The sequence below is a fragment of the Arvicola amphibius genome, chromosome 4, assembly GCF_903992535.2.
Source record: "Arvicola amphibius chromosome 4, mArvAmp1.2, whole genome shotgun sequence".
Lineage (NCBI taxonomy): Eukaryota > Metazoa > Chordata > Mammalia > Rodentia > Cricetidae > Arvicola > Arvicola amphibius.
The window spans coordinates 93,009,687-93,031,304 of NC_052050.1; the positions used below are offsets into that span (position 1 = coordinate 93,009,687).

Below are 21,618 nucleotides of genomic sequence, written 5' to 3' on the forward strand. Positions count from 1 at the left end.
TACCAGACTTGAGTGTTTATCTTCAGAATACAAGGTCTCAGTCCAATAGTGCTGTCTAGTTTAAGGACCAAAGAGCAACACCTTCAGTTAGGAGGTCACTAAGCTAGGACAAGGCTCCAGTTCTCAGGCTCTGCAGCCTGGACACCTAATTATCTAGTAGTGGAAACCAAAACCTCCTTGGCTCAGAACAGCTGGGTTCCCCCAGGGCAAGTCTATATATAATTCTGGTTTGGCGTAATTGGGTTTTTAAACCTGTTTTTTCCAGGCTCAATCTCTTGCCTGCCAGTAAGACTACTGTAGTCCCACCCTGACCCTCAGAAAAGAAGGAAGCCAGGCAAGACAGCAGAGGCCCAGGGCAGGAGAGGGAAAGGGCCAGTTTAATGAAACTACAAACTGGAACCAGGCCACAGTTCACAGTGATAGGAGGCCATGCAGCGGTAGTGTGAGACCAGGAGAGGGACAGCAGCAGGACACAGCGCCCACGTGAGCATCTTCACAGACCATTCAGGAAAGAGACAAGTTTGGGTTTACACCCTGGGCAAGACTCATGTCCTAGGACACCCCCACCACTTGTGACTTCTTCCTGGTCCCCAGCCCAGTGCCACAGTTGTCCCTTCTATGGCAAAAAAGACTGGCACTTACTCCAGAGACCAATGAACCTATAAGGAGGCTCTTCTGATCTGCCATCTGTCAGCAAGCCACCAGGCAGAAGTTGTATTCACACACAGCACAAACACAAAAGTAGACAAGACAGGCTCATGGGCATTCATTCTTTCTGGCCCCAGAAAATATAGGGGGTTCACAGAGGTGTGGCCAGAAAGAAGATCTCTGCACACTGACTGACTCAAAGGAAGCTAAGTAAGAACAGGGGCAAGTTGTTCTTGGCTACCAGGGCTTTAACTAGCCCAGTGTCCTCTTCGCTTTATGCCAGGCAGCTCTTAGGTACCTCCTAGACAGTGGGTAGAAGTCCTGTGTTTCCATACCTGAGAGTTCTGAGGCCCAGAGTTGGCAGTCATTATTTCTTTCTTATTCCACCTTTGGCACCCCAGACAACATACTCCATATAAGCCCAGGCCTTAACACCCTGTATTGCTTGGGTCCACTTAACTCTAGATGATGCCCTGACCTCATTCCAGGTCAGAAACAACTATGGTTCCAGGCACAACCCTCACTGTAGGCCCTAGTCTGGGACCTGTTGATGCTTTGGGTGCTTTTGGTCCCAGGAAGAGTAAGGACCAAGCATGGACCTTATACAGAAAGGAGGAATGAGGACCCCAGGAAGAGACCCTCCAGCTTATCTTCTGGACAGCAAATGCCCAAGCAACACACAAGATCTGTGCCACCCCCATGCCACCCACTGGCCCTTGGCCTTAAATCCAACGGAGTTTTTGCTAGAAGAGTCGGATGCTCAGGGAAGGGCAAGGTGAGGACAGGATTTCCAGGGAACAGTGGCAAAACTTCCAACCCTAAGTGGGGGCTGAGGGATGGTGACCACTGAGCATGGGGAGCAAAGCACACGGGGCCAGAGTAATAGGTGGGGGAGTCCAAGTCTAGCTCCGTTAGCATAAGCGCTTGTATGTGTAGATGTAGGCTTTGCAGCTGGGACACGTGTGCGTCACATCCTTGAAGTCATTGATGAGACAGGGGATCAAGCAGCAGCCCAGGTCACACCTGAATTGAAGACAGATAGATAGGCTGAGGCCTGAAGAAATGGTCAGGCAGCTTACAGAGCCCCAGCAGCACCACCACTTGTCAGCACCCCACACCTACCCCATGAAGCAGCAGAAGAAACCCAGCACAAAGTTCATCAGGCCAATCTCGTAGGAAATCTTGGTGGTGATTGCCTGCTGGCAGTGGGGGCACACTGTCTGCACAGGTGCACCTTCAAAGATCTCTCCCTGTAGTACTGTCACCGTGGTGGCTGCCCCTGATGGGACCAAGACTGTGGCCGTGTGGCCCCCAGGGCCAGGATAGGGCCCTGGTGGGTAGGGTCCTGGTGGATAATAGCCCATAGGTGGGTGAGGGCCTGGAGGAGGGTAGAAACCTGAAACAACACAGAGAGATCACTGGCTGAGTGAACACAAACCCTAGGATCCCAGCACTTAGGGCACAGCCCACACAGCCTCTTATAATGGCCCAGGTCTTTTGATCTCTACATATTAAGACCAAAACAGATGTGGCAGACAGCTGGGAACATATCCCAGATCTACTTTCTTGCTCTGGCATGCCAAGACTGCTTTTCCATGCCTGCAAGGGTGTCAGCAACAAGAGGGAAGCATACCTCACCTGTATACAAAGCTTTTGCATATCAATGTCTGATATATCAAAGATTACCCAACCCCAGAAACTATAGGAACCACAAACTTTGGGCCTGAGAGCTACTGGTGAGAAAGGCCCAGGCTTCCAACAGGGCTTATGTCCCTGACAGGGAAAAGCCCCACCACACCACAGTCCTCAGCATGAACCACAGTAACCTTCCCTCAGTGAGTGATAAGCTCCTACTATGCCACCATTTCCATTTCATATGGCATGACTGATGCCCTGCCACAGTCAATTCAGGGTGGAAGCTGCCGGTTTCCTTTAGGACTCTTCCCAACTCACCTGCAGGCATGTAGGTGCCATCTGCATTCATGTGAGGGGGCACAAAGCCAGGCTGAGGCATTGGATGACCAGGTGGCTCATAAGGTGGAGGAGCAATGTCAGCAGAGGGCAGTGGCATGCCTGGTGGTGGCTGCATCACCGCTGGGGAGGTGCGGCCTGGACAGGCAGAAAGAAGGTGGCTAAGCTGGTCTCTACACACAGACTGGGCACAGGGTGACCTCGAAGCGGGGTTATTTAGTTCACTATGAAAATCCTCAATCACACTTGGAATGGAGAGGGAGTTACAACAGAGACCCCAGAAGGCTGAGGTCAGGAGAGACCTTCAAGAGCCAAATGATATGGGGTACTGACCCAGCAATCCCATCTAGGAACCCTTACCCAGAGCAATTTGATATCCTTACCTGGGGTAGGTGGGGCTCCACTTTTTTCCTCTAGTAGTGGGGCTGTAGGGCCTCCAGGATAAGGAGGGGGTGGCTCATTAGACATCTTTGCTGCTGATACTCCTGGACCTGAAGGGAAAACAAATTGAGCTCCTTGTTTCTATGCAGGGCCAACACACAAGGTTGTGACCATCTTCAGATGTCCACCAAGCCCAAGCACCTAAGTGTTTTTCTCTGGCTCCTTTCAGGGATTCTCTGGTTCAAGCTCAGGTATCTGAGCTCTATCTTTTCCTTTCCTCAAAAGGAAATCTAAGTGTGTGGAGGATCAGGGCTGGTGGCTAGGTCTAGTACCTTCGGAGCATCAGTGACGACTGGGCTCCCTCTGATACTTGGGATACTCCATCTCTGCCAGGGACAACCTACCAGAGCTACCATCCTATACACTGCTCCATGGTCACCCACAACTCTTTGGAAGCTGGGGGTGGGGTAAGGATAGACCTCTGAGGACAAGGCCCAGCAATCCTCTCTGGGAACCTAACCCCTACCTCTACCCAGGGAAGCTTGGCATCCATTCTTCCAACTCTTGACTGAGCCACAGAGGGGCAGACTTCTACCGCAGGCTGCTGTAGCAAGGCTTGGAAAGAAATCTGGATTTCTTACCTGAGGTTCCTGGTGCAGAGAATGAAAGCAGGTGAGAGTAATTCAGCTACCGGCTGAAACGTGGATCCAGGAGACTAGTTCAGAGAAAGAGAAATAACACCTTTAGCCACAGGCTTCCAGGTGAGTTATCACAGCATAACCACTCCACTCCCACCCTTTTTCTTTCCCCAAGTGGCAAAACTGCTACATCCTCTGGGTGCCTACCATTCTCAATCCCTACAGACCCAATGCCCATGCTTGAAGGAATGCAAAAGGAGTCAGCTGTGGGTTGCTGTCCGGCACTGTTTTGCTTGGGAGGTATGAAAAGAGTCAGCCAAAGAAAAACACTGAGTCCATCAAATGTCCTGAATGCTTGCTGCAAGGCACTGGTGGAGAAGCAGATGCCCTTACAGTAAATCCAGGCACATAGATAGGTGCCAAGTTTGCCAAGGGTGAGAGATCCTGGGGTTTGTGATTCACTTTGTCCCTACTCTCCAACTTCAACATTTTCCCCTTTGAAATAGTCCAGTCTGGCCTCTAACTCTCCATCCCCTGCCTTAGCCTCCCAAATGCTACGATTATAGGCATGCACCAGGACACCTTGCTTCCTAAATTTAACAAATCAGTGACGGGCAGAGAAATGAGATTCAAGCTTTGAGTTCAATTTTAATATGTAAGTTTGAGAAACTCCACTCATGACCATTACAGCCTAAACCAGCCCCTCCCCCCCCCAATTCCCTTCTGCAGGAAGTTACTCAGGCAACCTTTGCCTGCATCCCCCTTTCCACAGACCAATGGCTGAAGCTTCCATCCACTTACAGGTTATATAGAGCCACTCTTCTGAAAAGCCACCCTCATATCTCACGGTCCCAAACCTAGAGATTATGTCTGAGTCTGAAATGTGATGTACATTTCATTCAGTTGCTCTGGGGGCTGCTTGTTCAAAGTAGCAATCATGGATTGGAAACCTGATGGGTTCCCCTCACCCTGAAGCTAATCAGGGAGCTGCAAACTCTCCTTTACTTGGCCACACTCACCCACCAGACTAAGATCTTGCTTCTCTGAAGAACTTCCAGATGGGGCTTCTTACAGAAGCAAGGATGGAACTGACATTCTGAGATGCCTACCAAAACTGAAGAGACACTAACTACAGAGCCATGAAATAAAGCAAACTGCTTTACTTCCGACCCCCATCCCAGGCCATATGGAATGGGACTCAGCTCTAAGGACAAACATCTACAGTCTTGTAGCATGGGGTCAGCAGAGCACCACAACTCCATTTCCTCTCACATTCAGAAGAGAAAGGGTTCACTTGTAGCAGGCAAACAGAATGGACAGGAAGGAGATCTGGAATCAGATTAACCTGGCCTCAAGTCAACCTTGGCATGTCAAAAAGTCTCTCTACCTTCCTGTATGAGAAAACGCCTGCCCCAGGCCCACACAGAACCTAATCTCTGGTACATCCCATGGGGGAGGGGACCTGTTGAGGGGTTGAAAGTGTTCTGCGGTTACATCACAGTTAGAGTTGTACAGCTGTTAAGACATCAAAAGCACCAAACATAATTAATAGTGGGAAATTATTATTATTATATTTTTGTTTTTCGAGACAGGGTTTCTTGGTAGCTTTGGAGCCTGTCCCGGAACTTGCTCTGTAGACCAGGCTGCCTCTGCCTACTGAGTGCTGAGAATAAAGGCGTGTGCCACCATCGCCCGACCCTGAGAAATTACTCTTACAAATAAATTGTTAGGCAATTTCACGTAGTACAAACGTTACAGATTATAGAAACTGAAAGAGCTATGACAGCACTTAATCTTAGGAGATGCTTGGCTATGCAATCCAACCTTCATCCGAACATTGTTGTGTAGCACATGGCTGTACTTTGAAAGAATATGATTCCAAAACAGGACCCTAGAAGACAGTATTGCCTGGTATGCTAATTTTGTCAACCTGGCACACATGGGAAGCAAGAACCTCAATTTAAAAATTGCCTCTGTAAGACTGACCTACGGGTATGGGTATGTCTGTGGGGCATTTTTTTGATTGCTAATTGAGTGCCCAGTTCATTGTGGGCAGTACTAACCTTAAGTAGGTGTGCCTAGGCCATCTAAGGAAAGAGGCTGTGAGTATGGCAGCAAGCCAGCAAGTAGTGTTTTCTTTAGGTTTCTCCTTGAACTCCTATCCTGGTTTCCCTTGGTGTGACAGACTGTATGTAACCTGGGAGCTGGAAGCTGAAACCCCTTCCTCTCCAAGTTGCTTTTGGTAATGCTGTTTTATCACAACAGGAAGTGCATTAAGACACAGGATGGAAAGGGAGAGATGGGGACTGGATTCCTCCTGTACGCTAAGTACAGTTGCTCTTCTCTGGGTCACTAGATTCCTGGAGAGGCGTTCCAAGCACAAGGCCTCAGGGCCCTGATAACTGCCCCTTGGTGTTCTACTTGGCTCTCAACTATCCATTATACAGTGCACCTGACCTAAGGCCAAGGCAAAGCCTGGCAGCCTGCCTCTGCTACAGGGCCCCTTGGAGGGACTGGCAGCAGGACGCATATGTCCTGGCCATAGCTGCAGCTGTAGGGTCTTAGTTAAGTAAACTTAATTCTCTGGTGAAACTGTCCACACAGCAACCGACAGTAGCTAGCGTGCTCCCATGGTCTTTTCTGTTCCCCAGAGTACCAGGCAGCAGGCATACTACCAAGTCCCAATGCAGCAAAGGCCAGGGGAGAGGAAAGGGGAATGTGCACAAGTCTCACAGGACTGAAGACAAGTCCTGAGGGGATGAGGCACAGGTGACAGAGAGGACAGGCTTAGAGGGACTTTCTGACACGACTTCTAGGTTGCACACCAATGCTCTCCAAATGTCTTGTTCTGTGGACTCTTACCCCCTGTGGACTTCTTTATACCCAATTATTGGGAACTTCAAATAGACTTATCTACTATATTAGAAATATCTCTTAAATACTTAAAAAAATGAAGAATTAAAAATATAGTTGAGCCAGGTGGTGGTGCCACATGCCTTTAATCCCAGCGCTCAGGAGGCAGAGGCAGACAGATTTCTATGAGTTTGAAGCCAGCCTGGTCTACAAAAACTAGTTCCGGGACAGGCTCCAAAGCTACAGAAAAACCCTGTCTCGAAAAAGAGGCTAAGGATGTAGCTCAGTGGGAGAGCAATTTCCTTGCTCATGTAAGGTCCTAGATTCAATCCCCAACACCAAAAAGATTCAATGTCATGAAACTATCAAGCTCACAGAATTTTAAGTTTTCAAAATTCCAATCAATACTCACCAATAGATCAAATTTTAACAGTGGCAACAAATCATTACAAATTTAGCTGGAAATGATGGCACTCAGCATTTGGGAGGCTGAGACAGGAAGATTGCTGTAAGCTTGAAGTCAAACTGAGTTACAGATTGAGAAATGCCTCAAAAAACCTAAACCAGGGACTGAAGAGATGGCTCAGCAGTTAAAAGCACTTGTTGCTCTTACAGTGGCAGATCACAAGCACCCAGTTCTAGGGAATCCAATGCTCTCTTAATGCTCCCTGACCTCCACAGGCACCAGGCACATGTATGTCTCTGTCTCTCTCTCTCACACACACACAGAGGTTCAACACTCATACACATATGTACATCTTAAAAAAAAAAATCCAAACTAGTGGGCCATGAAGATGGCTCAATAGGTAAAGGTGTGTGCTATACATTCTGGGATCCTGAGTTTGATCCTGGAAAGCCATAAAGCTACTCACCTCCATACAAATGCTGTGGTGCACACAAACACCCTCATATACAAAATAAGTACAAAAAAGTTACTAGCAACATATAGAAACGAAAGTTGTTTCCTGTAGTAGGGAATTACTTTGTTCATTTTCAAGACAGTATCATCTGTTGAATGCTTGAATCACCACCCGGCCTGTAGTAAGTTCTTGTTGCTATTAATGGCATGGGTGTGGAGATCCGAGGACAACTCTCTGGAGTTAGTTGTCTTAATCCACCTTTATGTGGGTTCTGGGGGTAGAATTCAAGCTGTCAGGTTTGCATGTTAAGCATTTTTACCCACAGAGCCATCTCACTGGCTAACCATTAACTTTTGGCTAATAAAAACCCATCTTTAGCCAGTGGTGACACATGCCTTTAATCTCAACACTTAGGAGGAAGAGGCAACTGAATCTTTGTGAGTTCAAGGTCAGCCTGGTCTACAGACGGAGTTTCAGGACAGCTGGGGCTGTACAGAAAAATTCTGTTTCCACAAACAAAACCCCATATTTTTAAAAATAAAAGTCTTTGCTCTACTAATATGGTAGTCTGACCTCCAGCCGGGGGCCTTGGGAAACCCTCCCCTAGGCTGCAGAAGACACCACTGTAGTGGAGAGACCCCACTAGACTGGATGTAATAAATATTAAAGCCTAAAGGCAGGGTCAGTTGTCCACTGTCAAAGAGACCTGGAGTCTTAGGCATCTCCAGGGAAAACAGCTTGTTGTTCAACGTGGACTGCACTCCAGGGAGGCACCTGCTGCTGTGCAATCTTTTTAAATTAAGCAAGCAGTTGGGACGTGGGCTCTGCATCAACCTTACTAAATCCAGCTCTCCATTTCTGGCTGCCACATCAGAGCCTTGGTTTACTCATTTGCCTTCTTCTCAGAATGGAAGGTTACCAGAAGGGGGCACAAAATGTCCTCTGCTAGAGGACAGGGTTAGCCCACAAGAACACTGAATAAAAAGAAACTGTTACTTTATTACTCAACAGGGACTAATGCCTCTATCCTGGAGTCATTTGCTCCCTGATAACCTGCAACAAACCTCATTCTGAGACATTCTGGCAAGACCCAGTCTGAGCACCTCAGCCCTGTGGCATCTGACCCCAAACAGCCGAGGTCACAGCCTCTGAGACATCCTCTAGATTGCTCTCCTGCTGGACTGTATCTTAAGAAAAGTAGGGACTTGCCTGGAGCGCCCCAAGTCAGCAACACCCCTGGGAAAGCATTCTACCTCAGATGCAGTGGCATGGAAGCAGGGTGCAGCTGCTCGAGCTGTATTCTCAGGGTCAGCTGACTACCACTGCTGGAGAGGTCGTCTCTTGTGACAACTCTGGACTAAGACACCAGCTGGCCTCAGACAGGCCCCTCTGTCTTTTGGACCAGGTCTTGGGCATCTGGCCAGTGGCAGGGTATTCTGCCTCACATGGTCTCCCATTTCCTGAATGGGAGGTATCTGCTGGCTAGAAGGCCATGCAGTGTGATGGGTCAACTAGGTTAGGACAGCTTAGCTGTCCTAAACCTGTTTTCCCATATCCCAAGGATAGGTTTTAGCCTAAGCCTGTGTGGTGGCTATGTGGGGTGAGATCCAGATGGCTGGTGCTTCCTCGTGGAACAACCAGCAACCTGGGCTAGTATCACAGTTGCACAAACACTCATTCCAACAACTACTCAATGGTCCCATTAAAAACAAAACACCACCCCCCTCCCAAAAAAACCCAGAAGATTCAGTGTTCTGGGGTTAAAGCCCAGGAGGAAGGCTTGGGTGAGACAGAGTTCAGCAAAGCAAAGTCCAGCAGGCAAAGAGGAGGAGGAGGAGACAGTGACCGGGTGACTATGTTGTTGGAGTGGGAGGACCCAGTTGGTGACTGCTTCTAGGCTGTGACCCTAAGATCCAGGCAGAGCAAATGAGAAGACAGTCCCAGACCTCCTCAGGCTCAGGCTTGTGAGATCCTCAGCATCACCCAACCTTGCACTTGGAAGGCACTAGCAGGGTGGGATATACATAGCTCAATGGTAGAACACTTCGTAACCATGAGGCCCTGGGTTCAAATTCTTGTACTAAAAAGAAAAAAATTCAGGACAGCAAGAGTGACATAGTGAGATCCTGTCTCAACAACAACAAACAAAAAGGGAACATATAAAGCCAACCCAAATAGCAATGGAAGCAGAGCCACCTTCCTTTCTTGACCATCAATGACACACGAAGAGCACAGGTCTTTCTGGCACTCTGGCATCATAATGGTTGATGCCCTAGACAAATTCCTTAATGTCTGACTTGTTTTAAAACATGTTCTTGTGAGGTAGAACAAAACTCTGAATGCTGGGCCAGAATAACTTCATGGAAGTAACAGGTAGTATTTATATCAGAAGACACTTTTAATTGAACCACTATGCAAAGAAACATCCTCCATCCCCAGTGAAATCAAGACTATGATTATGTCACATTGAATAGTGACAGATTGTAAAGAATGACAGCCTCATGAAGTAGGTGGCTCAAACAGCTAGCTGCACCCAAAGCCATCCTTCCTGTGTTTTCCTTCTGTTATGAAATCAGTGGATTAACTAAGACACTCCAGCCCTAATTACAGTTCCCATAACCATCTGACTAAGCTCTGACCATGGCTGGCCTTAGTGCCCGGGCCATGAGAAGGCACTGAGGGAAATCAGTTCGTCTAATCCAGGACCCTTTTCTCCTTCCTGCGGGCCGGGCCACAGGACATAGCTACAGTAGTACAGTAGCAATGGAACAATGGAAGCCAGTACTAAGGAAAGCCATGCAGACCCCAACCACCTCTAACTCTTCCACTAATAAAAATAAACCTGCTTTAGTCAATTATTGGTAAGCCAATTTCCAATTATTAGAAAAAAAATTTCCAATTATGGGGGGAAAAACCCTAGCATTACAAATAAATAAATGCTTCTTGGGTCTAAAAGCATATAACTTCTTTCCAGGCAATAAACCATCTAAACATTTCCATTAAGTTTCCAACTGAATGGTTTTCTCCACATCACACAATATAGTCTGTTAGGCTAGCAAGTTGGGACAAATGCTTTCATGGTTTAAAAACAGACCCCATCTCGACTCCTGACTGAACATAGCCATGGAAGAGTCGCCCTCTATGCTGGATCAAACTTCTCAGTATGGCTGCTCTAAGGTCACTATGTATAGCTCTGTAAATAAGCCTAATAAATTCAGTGGGTATCCAGAATAAACTGTGGTAGAATCTCACCTTGGTTTGTTGTCGGGACCATAAGAGGTGCGGTAGACATTATTTATTTATATCTCCCCATGGAAAGGAATTTTAGCAACAGAGGCTATCAATCATGGGCCTCTACATAGAGATCCTCTCTGGGGAAGAACAAAAAAAAAAAAAAAAAAAGAACAAGGGTGCCAGAATAACAACAAAACAAAAACCGGGGCAGGGTATGGTGGCACTCGCCTTTAATCCCAGCATTTGAGAAGCAGAGATATCTCTGAGTTCGAGGTCAGGCTGGTCTACAAAGTGAGTTCCAGGGCTACAAAGAGAAACCCTGTCTCAAAAAATCAAGGGAGGGGATGTAGTTCAATGTAGAACACCTGTCTAACATGAGCAAGGTCCTGGGTTCAATCTCCAACACTACATACAAAAAAGGGAAAGAAAAACAATACAGACAACTAGTAGCCCTGTAATGAGGCCATCACCCACTTCAGCACAGCCACCTGATTGGAGAGGCTGCTGCTACTGTATGGCGAGTCCTGAGGGAGCATATACCATACTGACACAGATACCCAGCAGGGACAGAGCTCAAAAGGGAGCACGGGTGCATCCCCTGAGTGTCTGCTGAAAGGACAGTTCACCAGTGTCTCACTCAGATCCTGACCATTTTCTCCCCACCAAGCTCTGCAGAAATCTGCAGCTGAGTTAGGCATTTACTAGTGTGGAACCAAGCTAGGACTCCTGCAGCTCATCAGAGACACTATGGCTAGGCAAGAGACAAAGAGAAAGCCAGACACCTTCAAACCCAGCACTTCAGAGGCAGAGGCAGGCGGATCTCTGAGTCCAAAGCCAGCCTGGTCTACAGAGTGAGTTCCAGGCCAGCCAGGATTGTTATACAGAGAAACCATGAAAACAAAAGACCCTGTCTCGAAAAACAAACAAACAAACAAACAAAAAAAGACAAACAAAAAACTGTCTCAAACAAAGAGATGGAGGGGAAGCAGGGATCCTTCAGGAAATCCAGTTTCAGAACCTGGTAAAGGCTGAACCTTTCTAAGACTGTGCTAGGAAGGCTGCCAGCATGTTCCCATGACCAACCTGAGAGACTGCTGTCCTTGGTTACTCAATTAGCTCTGGGTAGACTATGAAATTCTACCTGTGGTCATCCATCTTCCACAGTGGAGGAAGCTAGGAGGGGCGATGCCTTCACTGCGGGCCCTGACCATCTTTGGCTTGTATCTATGAGGTGAGGACACAAGCCCAACATGAGGAAGTAAAAATAATAAATAAATACAAGTAAAAAAGAGAAGCAGAGCAATATAAAGCAAGGACAGTGACTCCCAACTTAGAAGTCATAATAAAAACTGTGCACTAACATTCTGTTTCTCATCATTGTTCTTAGCAAACCTCCCCAACAGAGCAAGCTAATTCTACTTTCCTGGAGGAAAGTTGTTCTTCCTATACATTCTTTTTGATTCATTCCATTTTAAGGTATCTGTATGTAGTCTTGATGTTCAGCCAAAAGGATGGCTAACTCCACCTGACCCAACCACAGAGTAATTGCATTCGCATCTGAAAATGACACCTATCTACTTTTAACCAATATGGAAAAATTGTATGAGCTAAGAACTGAGTACAAAAGCAGGGCAGTGGTGGCGCACGCCTTTAATCCCAGCACTCAGACAGAGGCAGGCGAATTTCTGAGTTCAATGCCAGCCTGGTCTACAAGAGCTAGTTCTAGGACAGGCTCCAAAGCTTCAGAGAAACCCTGTCTCGAAAAAAAAAAGAAAGAAAAAAAAGAACTGAGTACAAGCAGTTAAGAACAGTGCAATTGCTTGGTGGTGGTGGTGCACGCTTTTAATCCCAGCACTCAGGAGGCAGAGGCAGGCAGATTTCTGTAAGTTTTAAGCCAGTCTGATCTATACACAGTGAATTCCTGTGAACCCCAAGTTTGCATTTGTGTTCATTAGATAAAATTAAGCTTGGGTCAGGAGGCTGAGTTAGCAATTAGTTGACAGAAGGTAATAACAGAGCATCAGAGGGCATTTGGGAGAAACAGACACAGAAGTAGCAGGGAGGGATCTGGAGCGGCGCAGCCTTTTGGGGTTTGGCAGTGTGGAAGCACAGGTCTTTCAGAGACACCAGCAAAAATAGAGGGCTAGCTATTTGCTACTCAGCCTCTCTTGAGCTTTCAGGTTTTCATGACAGCCTTTGAATCTCAAGCTTTATTTATACTTAGAATGATAGTTAAAGCTACCTTTAGCAGCAGCAACAGGGCCAGTGCCTGCAAGAACAGAATTCCCGCCAGTCTGAGGCTTGAACAGCCAGGCAGCTACCAAAGAAGCAGGACAGTAGCTGCAGAGTCACAATTGATGGCTGTAATAACATTAGATTGAGGTACAGCCACTGTGCTGAAGTTAAACAAGGAAAAAAAAACCTTATCTCAAAAACAAAAGAACGAATAATAATAATAAAAAATCAAAAACTCAAAAACTGTTAAATCTGTTATAATTAATCCAGAAAGGTGCCTCAGACTATGACAGAGTTCTCCACAGCGTGCAGGGGAAACGGGCTTCTGAGAACGCTCCTTCTCAGATATCACAAGTATCTTTTACTGGGTCTTCCTAGGTTGGATAAAGTGACTCCCATCCAGGGCTTTGGGCAAACTGTCAAGTTGGCTAGGTCTTACATAGAGAGTCAGCAAGTCACTTGATAGAGGAGGGCAGGCAAACAACTCCCTAAGGGACACATGATACGCCAGAGAATGGCGAAGTTACAGGCCTGCCTGAGGCAGGCAATGGCTAGCTTTGAGCTGAGAGCAGAGCCCAGGCCCCGCATGGTCCTGTGCCCTTGCACTGTTCTCTGAGCTGCTGCAGTGCCCGGGAGCTCGCTGCTGCCTACTCTGCTGTTGATACAGAACACGCAGAAGCACACACAGAGAGATGAAGAGCAAGGATGGAAAAAGAGCTACGGCTTCAGGCACGACCAGAGATAAACAAGTTGTCGGCACCTGCTCCAAGGCAGGCAGGCCTTGGTGACTGAAAGCTAATTTTAGAAACACCACAAGCCTAAAAGACCCATCATCAAGCCACCAAAACGGAACTCTAGGGAAAAAAATCCTGGTATCTGCCTGCACTGAACTGACACAAATGGACAGTCTCTGGGTTGTTTTACCCAGATGTCTCAGTGAGATTAAAATTGCTATTCTGACCTAGGAAAACACATAAGACACGGATATGCAGTTAAACCATGTAGTCAGTCATGACAGTCATAGCCAACAAGTGAAGTTTGTTTTTAAAATTTTTATTTTTGAGCCAGGAGGTGGTGGCGCACACCTTTAATCACAGCACTTGGGAGGCAGAGCTACAGAGAAATCCTGTCTCAAAAACAAAACAAAACAAAAAAAACAAAACAAAAAAAGCAGCACTAGGGATTAAACTCTGTGAGTTCCAGGCCATTTTTCCAGGTCAGCCAGGGCCACACTGTGAGGCTGGAAGGAATTAATATGCCTAGTCCAGGGTCACAAAATAGCACTAGTCTGCCCTTTGGATCCATACACAGATCTCAGCACAGACAACTAGGAAGAATGGGAATCTAAGTGCTATAGGAGTGGAAGGCAACTAGTACTTTACATTCATCATATGACATAGTATATAGAGGTTGAAACAAATGCCTATTACTGGAAGTTGACATGAGGCCCTGGGATACTTCACATCAGGTGGCTTGGGAGAACTCCAGATTCTCCCTTTGGGAAAATGAGAACATGTATCATGTTTGGAGCTGTCATTGTCAGATTTCCTTCTGATTCAGGTATCTCACCTTTCTGGCTAGAAAAGCATCAGAGATAACTAAATCTGAAGTTCCATCTAACACTCATTTGGGTGTCAAGCACTTACTAGGCACCCAAAGGCAGAACTACTGGAGACTACAGTAAGAAAGAAAAAGCCAATATACTGGGAAGTAGGCTGAGGAGTGACGGATGATTCTGGCTGCACAAATATGCTAGAGCAGAGACAGGACTCGGCTGCCCCGAGCCAACACAGCTGCTGCAGCATTCTCAGCCCCCTTGTCATATACTCGAAAACGTTCCAAGAACACCGGTTGCCCAGAATGGTGGTAGAAGTGTATAATCTAAGTATCTGGAAGGTGTAGGCAGGTGGATCGGCAGTTCAAGGCCAGTCTCAGCTACATAGAATGTTTGAGGACAGCCTGAACTGTATAAGACCCTGCCTCAAAAACAAACAACAGGGGCTGAAGAGATGGTTAAGAGCAGTATCTGTTCTTCTAGAGGACCTGAGTTCAATTCCCAGCACCCACATGGCAACTCACAACTGTCTATAACTCCAAGATCCAACACCCTCACAAAGATACACATGCTGGCAAAACACCAATGCACATAAAATAAAAATAAAAAAATAACACAACACCAAACATTTAAGTGGGTGGTGCCTTATGCTTCCATCCTCTCTGCACTTAAGTTTACACGGATTTCTTGGCACCCAGAACAAAAAAGTGAAGTCTCAAGTCTCACTGCCTAGCCCCTGGCTCTTCCTACAAAAGGCTGGAGAGAAAATGGGAAACAAAACGCAGTGTCTCCTTGGGCTGCAGTCTCTCCACCATTCTCAAAGCTCACAGGCTATTCATTCAAGGACTTTAAAGGGCAGTTTGACCACATGAGGTCTTTGCTTTACCAGCTGACTTTAGAACTAATCAATGATTGGCACCTGAGAATTCAACTCTCCATCTGCTATTTGAGGGAAGGGAAGAGTGAGCACACCACTGCCCTGTGTCTTCAGAGCTCATAGGAAGACAACACAACTGAAATTCAGGTAGTATTTGATTTTATTTAACCAATAAATACTGAGTGTCTGCTATGCGTCAGACAATTTCCTAGCAATCAAGGTGGGAAACACTTATTTTAACAGACTGGGAAAGGGAGCTACCAACAGAAATATAAACACAGCGGTACAGTGACGGAGGAACAATTAGAGAAGAGCTACAGAGCCTAATTTACATAGGAAAGACGTCACTGAACGTGAAACATTTCAGCACAGGCAATGCCAACTACATTCAGTGTGGGAAGAAGAGCCAGGCCAAAGGTGAGAGGCAAAGACCCCCTGAGCAGACTGGAGAGAAGGAATCTTAGGGAGCTCCCGCAATGAGGGCAGAGAAGCAGTCAGGAGAGCAGCTGGGCTAAGATCTTTTTTACACTGGACAATCTGGGAAATGGGGTAGGGAGTCCTTTGGTTGTCCCAGTCTCCCTCTGCACTCTGTGGTGCACTATTTTCAAACAGGTGGCTGTTAGAGGAACCTCTGGCAGTGCCAGGTACAGTTCCTTTTTGGCCAGTTTGAAGCCACAGAGAAACTGGCCACAGTGTGGCTCATCTCTATGCCAAACCGGTAAGCCATGCATATCTGGAAGCCTAGCTTGACCACAACCAGGGGCCAAAGACTAAGGCCCAAGCCTTACAGATACAGAATGTCTGGGACATCTGAGCTGCGAAGTGATCATGCGAGGTCGTCTTCTTCAGGTCTAACACAGGCCAGTTTTAGTGAATCTACATTAGTCTAGTTTCCTTTTCTAAGTGACTTCTGACTCCTCAATGCAGACAATTCACTGTACCCTTGTCCCAGTCCTCAGGTACCCACCTGAAGAGGCTGTGGGTTGGGGCCCCGCAGGATGCACAGAGAGCTCCAGGCCCAGTGCATCAGTCACTCCCAGCAGACAGTCTTTCCCCAGCTCATACAACACGAGTGCTAGAACTTGGCCCACACTCCTAGGCAGGAGCTCCCCATCCAGAAGGCCCTATTTCTGTATGCCGCACCCAGTCACCAAACTAGATGGCTGAAAGTGGTTCCAAACATTTTTTTTTCAAAATTACAGTTTACTTATATGTGGGCTTATGTGCCACAGTATGCCTGTGGAAGTCAGAGGCCAACCTAAGAGTTGGTTTTCTTTGTTATGTGTGTCCTGGGGATTAAATTCTAAAGTCAAATGCCTTTACCTGATGAGCATCTTGTCAGCTACCAACTTTTTAATATTTTTATTTTATGTATATGGGATTTTGCCTGAATGGATGTCTATGCACTGCATTCAAGGAGTGCCTGAAGAGGTAAGAGAATGTAGGAACCAGGCGGTAGGTGGCACACGCCTTTAATCCCAGCACTCGGGAGGCAGAGGCAGGCGGATCTCTATGAGTTCGAGGCCAGCCTGGCCTACAAGAGCTAGTTCCAAGACAGGCTCCAAAGCTGCAGAAAAACCCTGTCTTGAAAAACAAACAAACAAAAAAAAGAGTATAAGATCCCATGGAACTGGAATTACCATAGGTGCTGCGAACTGAATCCAGGTTCTCTGAAAGAGCAACAAGTGCTCTTAACTGCAAAGCCATTTCTCCAGCCCTGACAATTTAAAACATTTCCTCTAACCTTGACCAGTACTTCTAACTCTGTGGTAAAACAAACATAAAACCAATACGCTGTATCTCGTCTGATGACCAAGATGAGAGAGAAAAGGTCTAGGTTCAGCCCTATGTCCCAAACCTACCCCAGCCCCACCCACTGTATATACCTGCTGAACAAATGAGTGCATGAGATTTGGGATCCACCGCAGTGGCCATCCTATGCTACTCCTAACCCAAATGCCCACTACCCTCTGCTCCAGCCACAACACAGCCACAGTGGAGGTGGACACCACAGTCTGCTTCCTGAAAGGGCCTTTATTTATGGCCAGAATTAAAAACAGCAAAGGCCAGGGCATGGTGGTGCACATCTTTAATTCCAGCACTCAGGAGGCAGAGGCAGGTGTGGAGTTCAACGCCAGCCTGGTCTACAGAGCAAGTTCCAGGACAGCTAGGGCTATACAAGAGAACCTGTTTTGAAAAAGGAAAACACACAAACTCCCCCCCAATAAAAACAGGAAAAAAAAAAAAAGGTCACTTCTTGAAACACAATCCGTTCCAAGGAGGAGGGATCACAGTGGAGCCAGCACAGCTCGCACTCCTGTGGTCCTCTTTCCTTTAACCCGCTATGTTAGGGTGGAAGGCCTGCTCTGTCATTAAGTGGAGACTCTGCTGGACAAGCTGTGCCTAGACCACCTCCTAGACCAGCGGTTCTTACCTTTCCCAATGATTTGACCCTCCAATATAGTTCCTCATATTACGGTGACCCCCAACCATAAAATTATTTTTGTTGCTACTTTATAACTGTAATTTTGCTACTGTTATAAATCATAATGTAAAAATGTGTTTTCCAATGGTCTTAGGCACCCCTGTGAAAGGGTCTTGACCCACAGGTTGAGCACTGCTCTCCGAGACAGAGAATCAGTGGAGGAACAACAATCGATACACAAGACACTGTACGGAAATCTCCTTCAATTCCCCACTGCAACGCGGTTGTACTTACTGTCACCGAGGCACACAAGAACTACTCATCAAGGAGTGAGAAGTCAGAACTCTTCTCAAACACCCTCACACCTTATACCTATTTCCACTTTTGTTTCTTCTAGAAGGAAAATCCCAGACACAGCATGCAACTGGATCTGAGTTCAGACTAATTTAACATTTACTGACTATGTGGCTTATAAGGCACATTCAGAGTTTTAGCTGAACTCCTCTGACACCTTGTAGTTAAGAACTGACAAGCTGGCTCACCCGATGGCCAATCAGGGATTTTCAGCCCTCACTTAGAAGCATGGCGATGAGGAATATTTCCTAGGAAGATAATGCACGACAACTGCTTTCAAGGGAAGAATAACTGTTTTTGTAAACCAACACCCCCCGTTCATCTCCTGGGATCAAGCAATCAATTCTTCCACCTCAGCCTTCACGGTAGTTGAGAATTCAGGGGTACCATCAGACTCTATGTTAAGGCTTCTTTATGCTGTGCAGCTCCATGGTCTTTCTTTTGTCTATTTACGAAGGAATTCCAATCTTTTCAGCACTTATGAGATACCGGTTTTCATCTCACCTGGCTTTTCTCTGCCTAAATGTAGCACATAAGGTTCTTGGGAGGGAAATGGCTTGTTACAAAACTTCAGAGTCACCAAGAGGGCTCTTCAGTGTGGTCTGCCATCTTCAAGTCTAGGACTCTATCATCATCGCCAGAGTTTTGAGGCACCAGGTAGGCCCAGGGGGTCGCAGGCTCAGAACTGTGTGGGTGGGTGGTTCTAGAAGGGTAGGAAACGCTAAGAAAGGGCTGAGGCCTGGCTTGTTCTCCTCTCTGGTAGTAGTGGGACACTACCACAAAGCTTACCCTACAAGACATGGTGTTTAGGGGAATCCTGTATGGAGATGGAGCCTTCTGTGGACTCCAAAAAATGGGTCCATTTCTGTTTGGTACAATCTACTTCTAAGTTCTCTCACAAGACAAAAACCTCCCATCAACACTGCCAGCCAGACTCTCCTCCTCAGCCCAGTACAGACCAACTCCTCTGTAGAATTCCTTCATTCTGACTTCTTACTAGAACATCTTTCACTTATAGGACAGACACCTTAACATAAATGACAAACCTTTTACTGCCACATCTCCCAAACTGTGTGCTCCTTACAGTTCTCCCTTTTGAGTGATGTTCCTGAAAGGAGAGAATTTACAGAGCTTGTTTCTTCTCCCTAACAAAAGAACAGGGTGTGTAACAGTCTGGTGTTCATAGCTGTGGAGCAAAGACCTATGGGTCTCAAAGCTGTGACCATAAGCCATCAGTATCATGGCTGTGTACCTCGAATCTGTTCTAGAGCTTCAAAAACACCCACCACACCAGCAGGTTCAAACTGGGCAAGCTTGTAACATACAAAACAAGCCAAGAAAACAAGGCCAAGGGCTGAACAAGCAGACAACTCACTTTAATTATTGCCAGCATAATCTGCTGGGACAACCAGGCCTCTGGGACACATTCCATTTTCTCTCAAAACAGTTTTGTTCCCTCAAGCATTCTTTCCACACTCCCTATTTCTTCTGATTCTAGCACCATGATCAAATGTGTTTAAGTCTTCTAAAAGTTTATGTAAAAACCTTTCTTGATTCTAAAACCACTGTGAGAAACCCTCCAAAACTCTTTGGATCTTCAGGGCTGGGAGGCAGATTGACTTCTAAATAGCTGAGGTTGAAAAAGATTTCTAAAACTAGTTAATAATGTGCAAGCTTAACTACTAGGAATGGAAACATACTGTTATCTGCAATGTACTTTGGCATGGATTAAAATACGAAACTGCTGCATGGATACACAATAAAGGACAATATGAACTGCACGTTCTAAGTGGTAGTCCACGGTTAGCGCTGTAAAAATCAACATTTTCTGTATGCTTTGAAATTTTCCTAACTAAACGTCGGGGTAGAGGAGGTCTTCGAGACAGCGAATGACTGAAAATATCTTTCTTCTTATGAGCAGAGGGCAAGAAGAGCAGACATGCCATCTCTTCCCACCCACCTCAGGTCAGCCCCAACGGGAAGAAGAAAAGGAGAGAGCAGTCCTATTGCTCAAACAATGCACTGTTTGGAGTACACCACAAAACTGACGTAAGAGCTACTGAACGCCTCCCCCCCCCCCCCCCCCCCAAGACCCTTGGTCCTCACTCCTGAGACGCAGGTTCTCAGTCCTAAATGTGCATGAGAATTTCTGGAGAGCTGGCTAAATGCAGATTTCTGGGCCTCACCCCTTAGCTACTCATTCAGATCCAGGTCTTTCTGATGCAGAGAATCCTACGCTGTTCACGCCATCTTCTTTCACACCTGTTGAGGCCCCAGGGGACCCACTCCTCCAACGTACTGGATTCGCCAGCCTATCGCCTTCCTAACGTTCTGCCGGAGAGCTGCGTCCAGACCTGGAAACCGGCAGGGAAGGGAGAGCCAGACAGGCTCCTCCGGGACCGCCAAGGTCACCCGCGGGTCTCTGGGGTGGCTTGGCGCGGGGACCCTCCCCGAAGGACTCCCCTTCCTCTACCCTCCATATTCCGAGGAGAAACAGCACACACTGCCTTCCTTACAGAAATGTAGAACGGTGTGATAAGGGAACACCCGAGTGGATTGGCCCTCCTCCGGCCGATAATCCCGTGTCTGCAGGCCCAGTCCCTCGCGGCCCAGAAAAGCAGTCCTTCACAGCCCAGCGGCGGCAGCCACACCGAAATCAACTGTCCGCCCTGATTCTGCGTCTCTGAGGAAATGGACTGCACCACACTACCCCAGCCCCGTTTACCTCGGAATCCAGGAACCCGCGGCCGGAGGAACAGAGGCCTGCGGGCGTCAAGCCCGGTGCTCCCAGGAGCCCCTCTATCAGCGGGCTCGGAGCGCACACCTCCCCCGCACCCAGAGGACCCTGGGACTTGTAGTCCTTCTATGCACCCAAAGCATTCCCTGAGGCGGGGGCCTACGGCTCCCGGCACCCCCCGCGCGGCGGAGGGCTGGGTCACACGGGCCGAGGGTTTCAGAGCCCAGCCCCCGCCTCGGCGTGAGGGAAGGGGTCCCATCGGAAGCCACCCCGGAGTCTCAGAGGCGACTCACCGTCGTTGGGGCCCCTCACGGCGCAGCTGCAGGAACGGCTGCCTCCGTTCCCGTTAAGAGGAAACGGAAAGGCTTTGGAGGAAGGCCCAAGCTGCTGGCCTCGCGGGGAAGGGCGGAGCCGAGCGTCACACGTGACGAGCTTGGGTGACGTCAATGGAGGCGCGTTGCAGGCGTGAGATAAGCACGTGGGAGGACCCCAGCCCATATGCTGGGGAAAGGCTGGAGAGGGTGGGTGCGGCGGTGCGGGCGGTGCGGGTGGCGCTTGCGCACCCTCCCTCCCCGGGCCAGCCGTGCCCTGCACGGGTAGAGGGAGTGGCACAACCCTTGCCCTCGGCCGCCCAGGAGCTGTACTTGAAGCTGGGAACCACCCCAGCTGTCCCTGCCCTCATAGCTTCCATTCTGACAGACGACATCCATACACATAAACCACAAAATGCCCAGCTCTGCGAAGGCAAACTGTAGAGCATCTCAGCAGAATTATAGAGTGTTGCCTGTGGGCAGGGAAGTTAGGAATGGAGATGGTGGGGGGAGTTGTGAAGACAGAAAGGAACTGGCTT

General features: G+C 47.7%; 1 protein-coding gene across 6 annotated transcripts; it reads right to left on the bottom strand.

The window, feature by feature from the left end:
• Nucleotides 1–356: 356 nt before the first annotated feature.
• Nucleotides 357–21,274, bottom strand: Cdip1 (cell death inducing p53 target 1). Of its 6 annotated transcripts, none has more exons than XM_038325031.2 (7): nt 20,757–20,849; nt 19,078–19,139; nt 3,642–3,715; nt 3,003–3,110; nt 2,602–2,757; nt 1,771–2,044; nt 357–1,671 (listed from the first exon to the last, which is right to left on the bottom strand). In XM_038325031.2, exons 4-7 carry the CDS (start codon nt 3,085–3,087, stop codon nt 1,560–1,562), a joined length of 627 nt encoding a protein of 208 aa, XP_038180959.1. In that variant the 5' UTR covers nt 3,088–3,110; nt 3,642–3,715; nt 19,078–19,139; nt 20,757–20,849; the 3' UTR covers nt 357–1,559. The 6 variants fall into 6 exon arrangements, with proteins under 6 accessions (XP_038180959.1, XP_038180960.1, XP_038180957.1 ...); XM_038325032.2 differs by lacking the exon at nt 20,757–20,849 and adding an exon at nt 20,218–20,717; XM_038325029.2 differs by lacking the exons at nt 19,078–19,139; nt 20,757–20,849 and adding an exon at nt 21,062–21,274.
• Between the last annotated feature and the right edge of the window lie 344 nt (nt 21,275–21,618).

What these genes read in the sequence shown, in the direction of transcription:
- Cdip1 (XM_038325029.2), bottom strand. Translation starts at nt 3,087, where the DNA reads ATGTCTAATGAGCCACCCCCTCCTTATCCTGGAGGCCCTACAGCCCCA. An exon ending in TGGCACCTACATGCCTGCAG is followed by an intron (nt 2,045 to 2,601) that starts GTGAGTTGGGAA and finishes GTGTTGTTTCAG; the next exon opens with GTTTCTACCCTCCTCCAGGC. An exon ending in TTCTTCTGCTGCTTCATGGG is followed by an intron (nt 1,672 to 1,770) that starts GTAGGTGTGGGG and finishes TCTTCAATTCAG; the next exon opens with GTGTGACCTGGGCTGCTGCT.